Here is a 17,038-nt window from a genome sequence, read left to right on the forward strand (position 1 = left end):
ATGGTAGTAAGTGGTCAAGCCTTTGTTAGTTTTACTGTATTAACAGTTTTGAATATGTTCAACAAACTTATTACACAAATAGGTCACTTCTGCCTGGTATGATTAATGGTGTTTGATTGCTAGGCCCAAACTGACTCCATGAGGTAGTCTCTGACAACCTAATAGTTGCTCAGCTTGTCAATGAATTCTGTGCCATTTTGTGAAATTCAAAGATTCATATCCATAATCCACAATGTCCCACCTTATTTCCCTAAGAACCATTTTAATACTATCCTTCCATATATTAAAAGAACCCACCACTGGACCGTCTTCTTCCGTGTTCATTTTAATGTGTATTATTCTCCCATATGCTTCTGGATCTTCCAAGTGTTCTCTTTCCTTCAGATTTTCCGGACCAAAACTTTGTGATCTTGTATCGTCAGTCGTATGCGTCTTACATGCCCCGCCGTGAGAACCTAAACTCTCACAAAAGTTATGGTATATGTTCATTTCTGACAGCAGTCTCTGGATTGTCAAAAGTTTCTCTTAGTAGATTTGTATTTCCAACTAAGGAACTTTACTGTGATGGTATTAAAATAGAGAATGCATCTGTGCTCCTAAGGACTATTACGTCAGAATTGAGAAGCATTGTATTGTTGAAGTCAATTCTGATTTGGCATTCAGAGAGTAAAATTTCGAACAATTTTACATCAAACCACTGTCTTACCATCTGTGCGCAGTTTCGTTACAAGATCGGCCGAGTTCACTCGTCAACAGCTTCACGAGCGAAGTGGTAACACTGCTGTCTGAAGCGCGCGCATTCTCCAGGGCTGTCTGCATCTTTTGCAACTACAGTAACTTCCGCCACGCCCTAACCACTCGTATGCCTCAGGGGGTCGTGGGTTCAAGTCTGTGAGGTATCCCAAGGTCCAACAACTGTTTTCCTGCACGTAGTCCTTTTGGGCGTGGTCAGTTTATTACATTTGCGTTTCTGCTCGTGCGGTAATTATGAAGGTACGAAGCTCGTCTAATATTGTTTAAGAATTCAGTCCGTACCGGAAAGAAAACAGGATTTCACCTTTACAAAACGAAATGGTTATGCTCTCCTTATTCTGAGAATCATACAAATGCAGATTTATTTATTCTTAAAAGGAGGCGGTACATATAGTTACCATTGTGTTTTTAAGGGTTAATACATATAAGTGACACATTTGAGTTTGTTTCCACCTGGGATAGCTTCTTTTGAAGCATTGGCTTGAAATGTGTCGTAGCCACTTCCTCAGATAAACGTTCTGTGTCGTCGGAAGACACTTGTGCCTTACTGCTTGTCTAAGATCTGTAGAACTTGTTAAGATTAGAACCGATCGAGGCTCCAATCGGACTGAACGTCCATAAAAATTTACTAATTTTGTGAATAACACATCACAGAATGAATAAAATGTATTTTCAGTGAATGACCGAGTATCGATGCCGAAAGTCAAGTTCTTTAACATTGATAGTAAAACTTTGCATTTTTGCACCAAAATTGATTTGTTTTAAAATTATGGCAGATTTTTTTTATGGTTTTAAGAACGTGAAACCGCCAGCATTGTCTGCTGCTTGCAGGGGACTAAGAATAAAATCAGGTTGAAAATCCGACTATAAGACCAGTAACTATTGATAAAAGTCAGTGGTGTAGGGTTTTCTTTCAAAAAAATTTATGGTTACTCATTTTATATAATCGAAAGGCTCATTACCGTGTTCACAGAAAGCTACCACTGGACTCCTTCCTGATACATTTTAATTCAGTTCATAGCCTCTCATCCTATTTCCCTATGCTCCTAAGGGGTCTCCTTCCTTGAGATTTTCGGACCAAAATTTTGTATGTCGTTCTCACTTCTCCCATGCGTGCAACGTGACTCATGCAGATGTGTCATGTTTAATCATCCCAACAGTATCAAATAAAGGATAAAAATTAGTATGCTCTTCATAGTGTATTTTTCTCTTTTTCTGTGTTGTTTGGATTCGTTTCGTAAACGAATTATCGTGTTTTTTGTCCAAGGTCTTGACTTTTTGAGTGTCGTCATTATTATTGACCTCGTGGTCTAAGAGAGAGGCCATCGTGTGTCCTTCAGCCGTTCGCAAAGCAAGGTTACAATACCCCACGTACACCTTTACCTCAACTAACTCCATCAAAGACTAGCGAAAGTCATCCACAAGATGGTTACGAAGTGTTGCTGTGAATCTTGCTGACTGATGTGGATGCCCCACATAAGGAATGTAACTTTGGTAACAAAAGATTCCATTGCCATATAAAATGGAGGAGGTTTCTAGGTCGGGCCTTTTCTAGGGAAATTAGACTGTGGAAGGTTTAGTCTTAATACGCTGGAGGAAGAACAATGGTTCTTTCCGTTTTGCAGGGATTTTTTTTAGAATAATTTATCCCAAGCTGATCAACACACCCCATTTCTGTCATGGAATTAAAACATTTCACAACCGTATCCAAAATAGTCCACCGCTGGACTCTGTCCACAGTTATTTCAGTCCATTAAAAGACGCATTTTAATCTAAGCTTAGGACCCCTGGTAATTTTATGTTATGATGTTTTCCATGCATTCATGCTACATGACTTGATCATCTCTCGTCATTCATAATTTAATTACCCCAGCAATGCAACTTTGTTTCCCTGTTGGAAGAACTATAAGGATTATAATATTAAGATATTTAAAAAAAAGAATAATATTTATTTTAACAAAAATACATACACACCAATGGCACGCTAGACACTACATTATTAAAGGCGTTAATTAGCTTTTATTGAAAGTGTAGCTAAAACCGTCAGGTGTCCTGTTGAGGTTAAGTTTGCCTGGTGGGAAGAATCGATGAGGTGGTGGTGTCGTGGGGTTGTACTGGGGTATGGCGTTGTGCTGCGGTTGGTAATTGTACTGGGACTGGGGGTTGTACTGGGGCTGAGGGTTGTACTGTGGCTGGGGATTGTACTGGGGTTGAGGGTTGTACTGGGGTTGAGGGTTGTACTGGGGCTCTGAGTTGTACTGGGGCTCTGAGTTGTACTGGGGTTCTGGGTTGTACTGTGACTGTGGAGGAGGGTTGTACTGGGGTTGAGGCTGGTACTGGGGTTGAGGTGCCACAGGGGCAGGTGCTACAGGTAAATGAGCGCCACTGGCCCGGAAGCCGTCCTTGCCTGCAGTGTAGGTGACGGTCCTACGCTGGCCGCTGGGGTCCACATAGCTGTACGATCCGTGGCGATTACCGTTCACATCCGACTCTTCCTTGAACTCCACGCCGTCTTCCTGAGAGTACGCAGCCCCGAAGGTGCCATCCCCGGCCAAGTAGCGCTGTTCGCTCAGAATAGCTGCCGTCTGAGGGGAGTCCCGGTATTGCGCCGTCGACAAGGCTGCTAGCGCTATCAGCACAACCTGCGGGGAAAGCGTTTGGTTTTATGGGATCTTCATGTACCGGTGTATTTCGCGCCCGGCAAATGTTGAGTCCGGTTCGTTGTTAACCATAACTCCAACACGACAAATCCCAGTGAAAGCTGTTTTAATAGCTGAGGCTCTAGAGAAGAATTAGTGACAGCGAAAATTCTGCGACTGTTCTGTAGGAAATTCCGAATTCCAGAAGAGCCTAATCGTGGCGGTACAGACATTACTGTTCAAGTGGAGGAACTAACCTAGATGTAATTACTTAATTTTGAATTAGAGTGTTTATTTTGTTGATGTCTGCAAAGACCAGCGTACTGTCATCTTAACCTTGCCTTTTATATACTGGTTATGGCGCATTAAAAGAATTTGGAAGGAGAGGGGGTGTTTATTATAAGATGTAATGTAGTCACTTGTATATAACGTGATGGGAAAGCCAGTACCCTTTCTTTGTTAAAACTAATCTAGATTAATTGTCAGTGAGACTGATTCGAACTATGTTTTTATCTATTTTAGAGGTTCGTATATCGGAGAAGGTGTATAATTTCTGGATGGAGGGTTAAAGTTTGAAAGGCCTGTAGAATTGCAAAACAGTATAAAATATGCATGTCTGCATCTTGTCCCGAATCGAAGCTGTGATTTCTGCATTTAGGTTATTTAAAACCGTTCGCGGTATGGATCCCTGGATGAAGGATCGGCTCATTACAAAAATCTGTGCTCTCGCAGGATAAAACAGATATCTTAAACGACTTTTATTTGGAACTTTTTCCACACAGGGACATATTGCAATATACAATGGCTGCTGCTTGTCTTAAAATGATTTATAAGATTTCTATAATACAGAAGGCGATGCTTCGGACCGTATCATTCACCTTTTTTTACTTATTGGTCTTTAAACAGGTTACTTTGCATTCGAAGTTCAATTTAGATAAAATTTAATCGAGGTGTTAATGATTCTTTGGAATTTATTGCACTAATATGAGCTCGTAATCGAGTCTCTGCTTTGTAGTTTTTTTTCTTACTCACGAGCTTGTCTCTAAAACGGCAAATGTGAAATATTTTATTGAAGTAACTGGAATTGCACGTGTCTTAAGACCCTAATTCTAGTGACTACATCGCTTTAATGAGTAGTGTGCGCGCAGGAACGATTATTCCATTAAAGTGAAGTTGTTATTTCAGGAAAGTCAATTAACACAACAAAATTGTTTTTTAATAATCCTTACAAAGGACGGCGCGCGATAGCATGAAGGCTGTTTTACAAATTTATATATAGAATGTTCCAAAAATATGTATACACATAGGGTTAATATTCCGCATTTTATGTGTATATTTTTGTGACATCCTGTATACGACATGAAGAATACTAATGCTGTTTTAGGTTAGGTTTGATTCGAAACGTTTGTTATTCGTCAAGCCTTTATAAATGTTTCTTTCGTAATTTTTGTGATAATTGGCTATTATTACTAAATTAAGATAGCGTTTTTCATAATACGCGATGCAGGAACACATGAGATAATCTTAGCGCGAGTTAATTCAAATGTATTGCAATTTTATTCGAGCAAAATTTGTTGTCGTACACACAAACATCTGCATACAGTCCTCGTTACGTCATTTCTTGTAGTAATGCGGTACGTGTTTATACGTTTGAAACATTATATATTCGAAACATGTGTGTTGTGTTATCTCACGGTTAAATTAGAGTTGTGTCCTAGACATCGCGTTTGTGATACGCACTTTAGTCGTGTCTCCAAATTATTCGAAAACGTCTGGCCTGGTTTGATAGAAATTTTTATCTGAAATTAAATCAGCTATAGTAATAATAAGGGGTCCGGTTGAGAGCTTTGGTTAATTCGGTGATGAACCTTTGGGTTCCGTAAGCCATCTAGTTAGCTAAGTTGTAATAATAATCTGATAACAAACGTTTTATGGTAGAAAGACTTCTATTGTGGACGTTAGTAGCAAACAAGTGATAGAAGATTTATCTCAGTTGAAACCAGAGCGGAACGTTCATGTTAACCGTGTTAGCCCGGCTAACACACTTTGAAAAATGAAGTCTCGCTCTTCTTTATCGAAATTAACACTTCAATATCGATTTTTTTTACGAAAACAGATGTCTTCGTTTGTTTCTATATTTCTATGACAACTCACAATTTAAATGTTATAAACGACAGATATTAATTTTTGTAATTTGAAAAAAACCTGTTGTGGAGGTTCTGTTTCAATTGCAGTGATACATAAGTAATATCTTAACTAGAAACGATATGTCTCGTTTTTAGCACCAAAATGGTTAAAAATCACAAATTAATGTACACATTTGACATTAAATGTTACGTTGTGCGTTAAAAATGTTTCGTGGTGTAGTTTTACGATCGGGCAGTTGTGTGAGGTTAAGAGTACTTACAAGCCTGTACATGGTGATTGTGGTCGCGACGCTCAAGGCAGTGGCGGATTGTGACTGAGTGACCACACCTCAGCTTCCTGCAGTTTATATACACACGATGCTAACCTTGGCGGTGACCCTGAGGGCCACTACTCTGCAGCAGCCAAGCTTGTTCCAGCCTCCCACTGGATCCGTGCTGCGAGGGGAGTGGGGATGTCAAGAGAAGGGAGATATCATGTGTGAAGATACCACACCAAACCATCTCCTGAAACTTTTACTTCTTGTCATAGCTTCAATAGATTATAGGCTTTGTTCCTACCAGTCATCGTGACAGTAATGTTTTAATAAGTTATAATTCACTGCGTTGAGTTAATTATCATTAATAAATCGTAGATATACGATGTACGGAAGTTTTAATTTAATCTACAGAATCTTGAATTCTTTAATATGAAAATATCTTTAAGAAAACAAATGTGATGAATTAAAATATCGAATCAGCTGAAAAGTTGTCCTCGTTTATTTATAGATGATGATTCACATTTAATTACTTGCGATCTCCCGTGATAGTTGTGTAGCTGACTATGATGTAAACTAATTAATAACTTCCTCAATAATGGAGGGAAGATCTAAAATGGTAAACGCACATAAAATAATATCCCAGCGTCCCTTAATAGCATTGAACACCAGTCAACACTTACCTGTTATGTAGATAATAAAATACGTCAATATGAAAGAATATGTGAAATAATTAACATAACATTAAAATGAGAAATATGGAGGATCAAGAAGTTGAAATTTGTTTATCTAATGGCAGTTATTGACAAATTTCTGAACACAATCATGTGAAAAGCCAATGTGAGACTTTGAAAGGTTTTGGGAGACTTCTGCCTCCATCATCAGAGAATTTTAACAGCAATGGGAGCCTAGTGGCGGGGGTTACAACGAAATTTCTAATGAAAGCGCATAATTATCTGCTGTTTTACATGGTTTTCCGCTCTGCGCCGTTTAACATCGTACCAGAGTTTGAATTACTTGCTAATTTTGCGACACGCAAAATGTTCTAGCAGCCCTGAGTTGAATATTAATTTGAAGCCTGATACATATTTATTGACTGCCGTGTTCATCGACGTGGTTTGAGTCGTGTGTTCGTCTACCAACAAGTTTTTTGCGATTACATCTAATGGAGCTGGCTACTTTACAGGTCATTAATGGAACTGCACTCATCAACATAAACGTCACTTCTTTTGCGCGACGGGGTGCCTTAGTCAGCAAAGTGACTGGCTTTTGACTTGAAGGCCGGATTTCGATTACCGTTACTGCTGTGGCCACACCGTCACTGGGGTTCGTCTAGTGGTCACCAGGAGGTGTTGGGGCACTTTCGCCAGGATTAAAACGATCGGAGCTTGAATGTGACCGCTCGTTTTTATCTAGTGCTGAGTTGTAAATTACACGGTGATGTACTTCCCACCATTTCCACAACATGGAAGTTAAGCGCAATAGGTCTGCTATTCTATTAGGGTTTTTAAAGTTGGACGCTGATGTATGTAGTTGGTTCAGCGTCTCATCAGAGGTTTCAAGTGGAGTTTTCTTTTATGTATAGTATGTAAGACTGTGTTTAATGTTGCGTCAGGAAACAGAGATAAATACTGCTTGTACTTTTCAGCTAAGATTGTTTAGGTGATTGAATCAAGGAGGATCAAATTATAACTACATGCAGATGGTCTGATATTGTTAAAATACTAATACATTGCCCGTCAAGATTGACGGGAAATATAAAGTAGTAAATACACATAGTCTACCAATACTTGCCTGTTTATTATATGGTTTGTTTAACGACGTTCAAAGTGTATAGTGGACTCGAATGGTGGGACGAATGAATTTTAAGAAATCTGGAAGGAAACGGTTGTGGCCTTATTTGAGGCACTATCCTAGCATTCGCGTGCAGGAACTGATGAAAATTCTCAGTCAGCATAGTCGGTCTGTAGACCAAGATATGAACCTGGGACTTCCCGAATACGAAGCAGGTTTGCTAATCGTTAAGGCCTCGGCCATTATTCAGTAGTTGTTTTTAATGAAACGTACAGACGAGCAAGTAAACACCTTCTATTTATGTAAAGACCATATATATTCAAAACATTATTTCGAGGTTTACAACTTTCGTGCAGGCGGACCGCTGTGTTACACTGCTGAGTCGGCCTTTCCTTGAGAGAATGTATCGGTGCTTTTCTTTGTGTTGATCGCTGCAGCGGAAAGTAAGGTAGTGTAGTGTATTAACATTTTGAAGAACAAAGCGCGTCTCAATAACATGTAAAAGTTCAGTCCGTACCGCAAAGAAAACATAACACTTCACCATTACAAAGACCAACCGGTTAATGTTATTAAATGTAAGGATCACACGAAACAAATTAATACACTTCGTAGGCAAAAATGCAGAAATATTGATTGTTAAATCAGGTGGTACATACAGTAAAGTTACCACTGAGCTTTACAGGGTTAGTGACGTTTTAAAATTCGTATTAACAGTGGCGAGATCTTGTTCAACCCTGCTTTGTTTTCGCACTGATCTTTATTTGTTAAATTTCTTTTACCTCGATATATTTTTCATTTGTTCTCACTTCACTTTTTTCATAATGGAGCTTCTCAATCGTAATATGTCAGCTGTTTCTTAATATTGTGACTTATTATCTAAAATACCTTTCATTGTCTCGGAAGTCGGTCTCTGTACGTCATCATGGTCAAACCCAGGAAAAACCAAGCGTTCTGTTATGGAAATTTCCACCTAGCATGATCTAGGAAGTGGGTCTTTTGACCCCTATGAAGACCCTATACGTGTCCTTGGTACAGTTCTCATAATGAGTAGGTAGACTGCTTGTGGCCTTCTACAAGGTCGCCATCAAAAGACTGTCTCAACTCTCTTCGTCTGAATATTATTTAAAAATTCATTCTGTACTTCAAAGAAAACAACACACCAGCATTACAAAAATCAGCTGGTTAACGCCTTCAGAGCCTCATACAGAACTTACAAATACACTCTGCAAGCAAAATGCAGAGTTATTGAATGTTAAATTATGGTTACCGCTAGTTTCTGATTAGTAAACGCGATATATGATGTAAATGTATTTTGAGAGTAAATGAACAGTTTTCTGCATAGGCCTGTGATTATTTCATAATTATTCTATGCCCCTAACACTGACCTAACCTCACTGACACTTCTACAGTTTGACCTGAGATAACTATTAGCGTCTCAAGACGGATTGCGGGCCATAGAGTTGTAGGCATGATAATAGACCTAACTATTATGGTTCGAACATGTGATAGTATCTGAGTGGGACTATTACATGAATACAAGTAATGATTCTGTATGTCATCACTGAACGTCGTAAGAAATAACATCATGTTATTTGTTCAGAACGTGCTCAGGGTTGAAGAATGTTGTTTAATGCCCTGATGACGTTCCTAAACACATCTTCAAGGCTAGTACAGCAAAAAATAAATTTAAAAAAATTGTGCATTGTAAATGCAGAACTGGAATGTGGCAGATTTTCAAGTAAAATACAGAGTGACTCGAAATTACGTCTTATAAACAAAGTGAAGAGCGTGTTTAGAAGAAAAGTGACATAAGAAACAGTTCTGATTGTCATGGGTCCACTTTGCTTTTTCACAAGGCAACATATTGTCACAGTAAAAGAAAGATGAGATGGGTTGAATGGGAGAAATGCATACAAAATTTTAGTGTAGAACTTCAAAAGAAAAGACATTATAGGAGAGGTAGGTGTTTTTGGGAAGGATAGTGTTAAAATGTATCTTAAATGTAGTGAAAATTTATCTTATATAGAGTGTAAATGTATGGATTTATTTGTCTCAGGAGAGGGTTTACAGCTATTGGCTTTTGAAATATAAAGCCAGCGAGTTTTCTAAACAAACGAGGCTATATACTTTTAATAAGTATCTTGGAATGTGGAATTGGTTAGTTACCGGAAAATAATAGCATGGAAACCTTGCAAATTCTCAGTTGATCATTACCGATGAATTAGTGTGTTAATAAATACGTGTATTAGAGAATGATTAAGCATTACAGTCTGAGTGAGAAAGGTAAACTAACATAGACAACAGTTAGATGTGTACATAGAATTTATATAATTAACCGCGTAACAAAACTCTTAACGTACGGATCGCATACGAAAGATGTTCAGGGCCGACTGCAAAAGGATAAAAGATTTATTAGGTTCAAGATGGAAAAAAAAAATTGTATGCTTATTTCGATGACGTTGTAGTGTATTTTAAATAAATTGTTACTTGCCAAGTTTGCTGTTGAATCTTAAGAAAACTTGCGCAGTGAAAGTCTTCTAGCATGCCTTTCGTAAATAATTAGACCGCCTTATTAGTGTATTAGAGAAACATTCTAGTAGCGTGCGTTCAGAATAACGTACGTAAGGAATCTTATATGTATTTGAAAACACCGATTTTCTGTTGCAATTAATATCTAAATTCAGTGGTCGTATACCATATTTCCTCGATTTTAAGACACACCGTGGATTTAATAATAGGTTTTCAGGGAAAAATTGCTATATCGAATCTTAGATGTTATCAAATTGTGAAATGCATTCCTATTTCAGACATTTTAAAAGGTGGAAACGTTCGTCATTAAAGTGGAGGAAATACGGTGTTATTAAACGTTAGAAGCCTTGGATTTCCATGGGGACAGACCGTTGGGTGTTATGTTTTTGTCGGTGAAATTAATGTTTGAAATAATGCAATTTATTTCCTTTGAAGCGTTACTAATATTTCGGGTGAATACCTCATTTCTGTCCAATGATGCAATTCTACTTTAACCGCGTTAAGCGGCTTCTATAAATCAGGTCATAAACTGGTCCTGATTAAAAAAAAGCCTAATAGAACGAATGATGTCATTTAAGAAGAAACGATACCATTCAGTATCAAAATATTTTTGCCGTTCAAACAATCCAGTGATGTCATTCTAATGAAATTCAAGTAGATGTTGGTGGGTTTCTTTACAATTTAACATATTTGATGTTACTGCATTTTTCGACTATGAATCAGCTGTAAATTGCAAGCTGTTGTGTGTACGCAGTACATGTGTCGTATTTCTTATGAGAATGTCATTAAGTTTTGTTGTTCCAGGGTCATTGCCAAATCGGATGGCGAGACCATTTTTCTTAGTGTCAAGTAACCTGTTTCTTCAAGTATTATGATCATGTCACGTGACCTTTACTCAAAACAACACCGGCTCAAGTCTGCTGTCCTTTATAAAAACATTCGTCTGTACAGAAAGTCATAAATTATAAATTAATAATTATAAAATCTCCTGGTGTGTAATGCATATTATCTTAAATCTGCAGTGCATTCTGTTGTCATAAATAGCAATAATAAATTATCCTGCAAATAGCATCTTAGTTATAATATGGATATAATATTTGATGAGAACTGTTTAAAGACGTAAAATTACAAATGATAGTGGCTACTTCCAATTCTGTAGGTAAGTCAGGCGGGTCCAGCCCTTCCCCTCCCCAATTAAAATATAATATAGAGAATGTGCCCCTGTGTTAGAAAATTATGTAGCTTAAAACTAAGATATAACAGTCTTTTCTGCAGTGTTTAAAATTGCCAGCTTATGTAATTTGTTGTTTCTCTTGTTTATCATTTAATTCTTCTTTTTTTAAAATGTAGCTGTAATTAATTTACAGCGATAGCAATGTCATATGATTCTTTTTCGTTTATTTCAACCTGAAAATACGTGCTGCCCCCCCCCCCCTCCGCACTATTATTTATAAGACTACATCCCTCGTTGTTTCCATGGTGATTGTATCAAAGTTGTATAGGACTTATTTAAGAAAAGTGTTGATGTCTGTATGCAGTAATATATTTGCATATTCTGATACGTCACCGAAAGCATGGCTCAGCTATCAACCCAATGTGGAGCACATTTGGCCGCTAGCAAAGGCGCTAGGGATTGACATGTCTCCATTGTTCATATAGTGTATCAAAGCCATGTAAACGGCACTCTCTCCCCCCCCCCCCCCATCCCACCCCACCCAACTTCCCGCCATAGTTCTTACATATATGGACCCCTCCTTTCATATTATTGCAGTGGAAAAAGCTAAACGCTAGCATATTATATTCGGAAAGGGCAAAGGGGTTTTGGAAGGGGGGTGGTAATACTTGTTGTGCACACCCCAAAAACCGCCTTATGGACATTGCCAAGTCTTCTTTTTCTATTGTGGCATAATAACAGACAGCCCCCACAGCTTAAAGCTGAAGCCGAAATGCCAATTTGTCAGTGAGTCTGAAAAGCCCTAGGACCTACATATGCAGACCGGAGGAGATTATCTGTTCCACACACACCCAGCTGCCCGCCTCTCACTCGCTCACTCGCTCGCTCGCGGGGTAAGAGAATAATGAACTGCCTACGTACCTGGAACAGACTTCATACCATCTTTTCACGAGTACTAAGCGATGGGTGAGTGAAGATGATGCCTCAATAGAGAACAGTCTTTTTAAATGCGTTCAGTGGCGAATGGGCTCAACAGAAAACTTGCATACTCGCCAGGGAATCTGAATTAAGATGGCTGTCTTCAGGGTTGTTGAGCTGTGTAGTCTGGTAGATGTATACGGACGTTTTAGAAGTCCTTGCTGCCTCCATTATCAGGCTGATGATGGAGACAGCAAGGATCTCTGAAACGTCGGTAAACATCTACCAGACTACACGGTGCAAAATCAAGGAAGACAGGAATCTTCATACTCACCGCTGTGAAAACCTCAAATCTTATGTACAATTTCAACCTGTTTGGGTATTATTCCTCATTCAAGATTATATTGCTCCGAGGATGAATCTCGCCCAAGGATAATTGTAACCGGCGTTTTCATGATTTCTCTCTCTCTCTCTCTCTCTCTCTCTTCATTGCCGATTCCTTTACTTTGACTAATTATCACCCTAGCATTGACATTGATCTGACAAACTTACCCTTATGACTAAGCAGCACGGCAGATGGGAGTAGAGTTTAGGAGGGGGGGGGGGGTAAAACTTTGCGTATTCTATTACCTGACCTTAGATTGACGATAGTGGTCCGCCACATTGTGCTTGGGGAAGGCACCCCGGTAGTTGCATCTGAGGATGGTGGGGCCTCATCCGGTATCGATGTGGTGGAGAAGACAAATATTTTTTTCCTGCCGGGAAACGAATCCCGGTCGCCTAATTACTACTCCGACACTTCATACAAACTGAGTTAGAAGCATTTTTATGTTATTGAGAAAGTGTCGTTAAATAAACCAAGAAACCATTAAGAAGAATAACAGATATCTCCAGGATACATGATTAATTACATGATGAACAACAAATGTTTTCATAATTTATTATTTTAATTATATCATAGAGATTATTAAATTAGTTGTTGAAATAGCTCGCCCTGAATTAGTCAAGTACATTCCCCCACTGCAAGTGGCAGCAGTCAGTATAAAGGGAACCAGAGAGGGTAATAAGCCAAGGGTCAACGCGACAAGAACCCAACAAGTTCCTATCCTTAGACTAGGCCTCGACATAGGTACAAAACCCCCCTCCTGCTTCATCCAGTTCCATTAGCAGGGAAGCCAACATATTGGGTGCAAGACTCCGTAAGAAAGACTTAGATGAAAAGAGCCAGACGAAGAAATGCCTGTCCTTTTTGAAAGCAGTTGGTTCTGCTTTTCGGCTATAATGTTTTCTATAACGTGTCTTTTACCTACCCATTTTTATTTATGTCGTTAGGACTCGAGGTTTATCTCCATCCATACATTTTATAAATGAGTCCTTCAAATTTAACGCCAAAATTTTGAAGTGGGACAAAGTCGCTGAAAAATCATACAAGAGTTGAAGGATATGGCGTTTGAATCGAAGAATGATTTTGATCTCTTTCCCGGTAAAGGGCTTAGGAGAATATTTGGACCCAACGGTGAAACAGTGACAGGAGACTGGAGAAAAATACACAATGAAGATATTTATAATGTTTACTATTTGTTAATTATTATTAAGTTGATCAGTTTACGGAAGATGGGATGTGCCGGACATGTAGCACGCATGGAATTTAATATAGTGAAATAACTGCGTGTAGTCTCAATAAAATCTTCTTGGGCAATGAGAAACCAATTGATCGCTCGAAAAAATTTTATTGAGTTACGTCGCCGCGAAAACTTATAATCTGTTGAATAGGAAGTTTTAGGTCCCATAGGTACAGAAAACATACGTGAAGTTAGGTGGTTTCTGGACAGGATTCGAACTTCGTGCCTCTAGAATGCCGGGTGACTAGTTGCCGCTCGGACTGAAAAATAAATATTTGTCATTTCAGTGAACTGGTTCGCGGCAGCTGTGGACTTCTAGACATGTCTACAAAAACGCCATTATCTCAGCTCTGAATTGCCGTTTCCGAACTTAATAACATGTATAGATCAGAAGTTGTTTTCTTTTGATTTAATTTACTTAGAAACAATATAATTACATTCCAGTTCTATCTGCTTGTTTTGTCATTATTTTTGTATTGTGTTTTCCCTTGAAGACGTGTTTTTGCATATGGATTAGGTGTTTGGGGATAGCAGATGAATTTAGCTGCTCAGATGTGTTTTGAAAATAATGACAGGGGTTTCATTTCATTATAGAAAGAAAAGTGATAATTTCAATTAGGTATTTTAGATAAACCTACTGGAATACTGTTAGGTTTCTGAAAGCACCCTTACTCTATACTATTAATTAATACATAGTTGACATTAAATGCATCAGAAATATTAAAAAATTTCCGTTCAGATTTACTGTGTCATTTTCTATCCAAAAAATTAAATTTCAGAGACTTTCACTTCGTTACGATGCACACTCGTCAAAATATGTGAATGGCTAAATAATAATATTAGTGGACAGAGATAATTTTAAACTACAGAAACAAGTGAAGGAGGTTCGTTAAAAGGATTAAAAGCGTATTCCAAATAATATTTAAGTTATAATTCACGGGATAAAGCCGTGTCAATGTGTGTCTTCGTATATCCCTTGTTCCAATCTTGACCCTGAAATCAGTTATATTGACAAGAGTTTCACGGCTTTTCTCAATTCTTCGAGATAAATTCTGGATATTATCTTAAATGCTTTCTTCTACATGCATACTTTTCAATTTATCGCTCTGAGGTTTGTTAGTATTTGACAGTTCCAATTATTATTGTACCATATGTTCTTCCGAAACGTCGGAAGCTTTACAACTCAGGGTATTCTGTACTGCATGTAGATTATTAACTAAAGTTTAAGTCTGTTTAGTATCGATCTGTTTTGAGAATCAACCGACGCTGTGACAAATTAAGGGCCCTTTTTAATAGCTTTGTGTAAATGTAGCTCAGCCAAGCCAAATACGGTTGCGGTTTCAACAGAACAAAAGCCATCTCTTCCACACCGTTACCTCTTCATTGTACCGAATAAACCTTTTCAAATCTTGAAGCACTTTTATATACTTCTATTTCCCTACCTTCATATTTCATAAAAGTGCTCTTGAATTTTTATCATGTGTACCGCCGATAGAAACCAATGTCACATATAAAACGGCATTCATTTGCCCTGTAATACTTCTGATACTTGTAGAAAGAAACATTTGAATGGCTTATTATGGCTTCATGGGGTTTTTGTTGTGCTGCTACTCAAAAGTGTCGATACCCCTGCTCCTCGATTTTCTGCTTTGTTGCCTTCGAACAATACGTCAGTTATTAACCAATCAGATCGCGTGTTAGTCTTCAAGCTGAATATGGTGTCTGGTAATTTCATATAAAGACATCGTAAGTAATGATTGATTCTAGATATTTTTAGATCGTTTTTCTATTTCACTTTACTGCACCGGTTACTGTAAGACACATGAAACGAATCGACTGCATGTCACAACCGTTTTGAACTCCTGGTAAAGGAATTACCTGTATTTATGCTACCTGAAATGTCATTAGTTTTTACAAGAGATCGCCACAGGATTGTATCTTGAACCAGTTGAATCAAATTCACATCCTCAAACCGTATTACTTTAATATATTTTTAATATTATCCTTCTATTAACGCCTGTCTCTCAGTCCATAAGGTTTTCAAAACTAAATTTTGTATGAATCTCTGTCATTTTTTTTATATCAGCAGAATTTCGCCTTATTTACCAGTACAGTAAACGCCATTTTCCGTCCTCATGTCAATACGGAACAAAATTAAATTTCCTGAGGATTTATAATTTAAACTTCCAACCCCAAATTAATAAGAATAATCCAGAGATGAAGCAAGCGAACTTAGGGTAAATGTAAAAATTCTCCTGTGCATAATTAAGTATCAAGCCGTGAAGACATATTTGCATTCTTATTCTTGACACTAGATGAGTGTGATTGGACAGCTTCACTATATGACAGCTTTACTCCCTCAAAAACAGTCTACAATAAGCATTTGATAAGAAGCTACGTGGACACAGCGCCAATCTGGAACTGGTGGCTGTCACAGACATTATTGTTACAGAAACTTGTAGATTGGAGTAGTAAAACCACTTATAGTCATTAATATTAACCCGTAAGGCCCAAAGTTCTGTAACAGCTTTTCCGTGGCAGTACCAAAAGTAATTTTAAGAAGGGATCACAAAAAACTTTAATCATTTGTTACTAAGGTCGAACATTGAAGTTGTAACAATTTAGACGTAGTGTTTGAAGTGGAATGACACCTACAGTTAAAGGCAACTGTTCTTTGCGATCCCACGGGAATCAAATGCCCATGTACACAGCTAGGTGCAAGCAATGCGGGCGAAACTGCAAGAATGTGTTGAGGACTCTTGAGACAAACATTTGTTACTGTGTTTGTGTTTTGTGTACCTCGCTGCATGAGGTCAGGTTGTTGAGAGGGTCGCTTTATTTTATTTTTTACAATACAAATTCTCATGTACTTCACTTTTTCTCATCTTTTTCACGTCGTGTTCACTCTTTCACGTTCGTAGTTCAGTCCTTATTTTTATGCTGTAAGGACAAAGTGCTGGGGAGGATATTCGGATGTGACGTATACGAAGTGACACCAGAATGTAAAAGAACATAACGAAGAAATTTGTGGTTTATCCTTATAATTTATTAAGTGATGAGATGCCCAAAACAAGAATAAGCATAAAACATTTTAAAAACAGCTAATAATTTATTTTATTTCGGTATAGAATTTTTATCACGAATGGTACCCACCTACAATAATTTCGAATTAGAAATATCTGGTCTCCTAATATAAGTAATTTCCCAC

At 38.0% G+C, this 17,038-nt stretch overlaps 1 protein-coding gene across 1 annotated transcript; it reads right to left on the reverse strand.

Annotated features, from left to right (window-relative positions):
• Positions 1-2,681: 2,681 nt before the first annotated feature.
• Positions 2,682-5,916, reverse strand: Cpr100A (Cuticular protein 100A). The gene is made up of 2 exons (XM_022066744.2): positions 5,800-5,916; positions 2,682-3,395 (listed from the first exon to the last, which is right to left on the reverse strand). The coding sequence occupies exons 1-2, from the start codon at positions 5,809-5,811 to the stop codon at positions 2,766-2,768; spliced, it is 642 nt and encodes a 213-aa protein (XP_021922436.1). The 5' UTR covers positions 5,812-5,916; the 3' UTR covers positions 2,682-2,765.
• Positions 5,917-17,038: the final 11,122 nt, after the last annotated feature.

This window comes from Zootermopsis nevadensis, unplaced genomic scaffold (assembly GCF_977971745.1).
Source record: "Zootermopsis nevadensis isolate Lab colony 2312 unplaced genomic scaffold, Znev_1.0 Znev_ptg000007l, whole genome shotgun sequence".
In the NCBI taxonomy this organism is placed as follows: Eukaryota; Metazoa; Arthropoda; class Insecta; order Blattodea; family Termopsidae; genus Zootermopsis; species Zootermopsis nevadensis.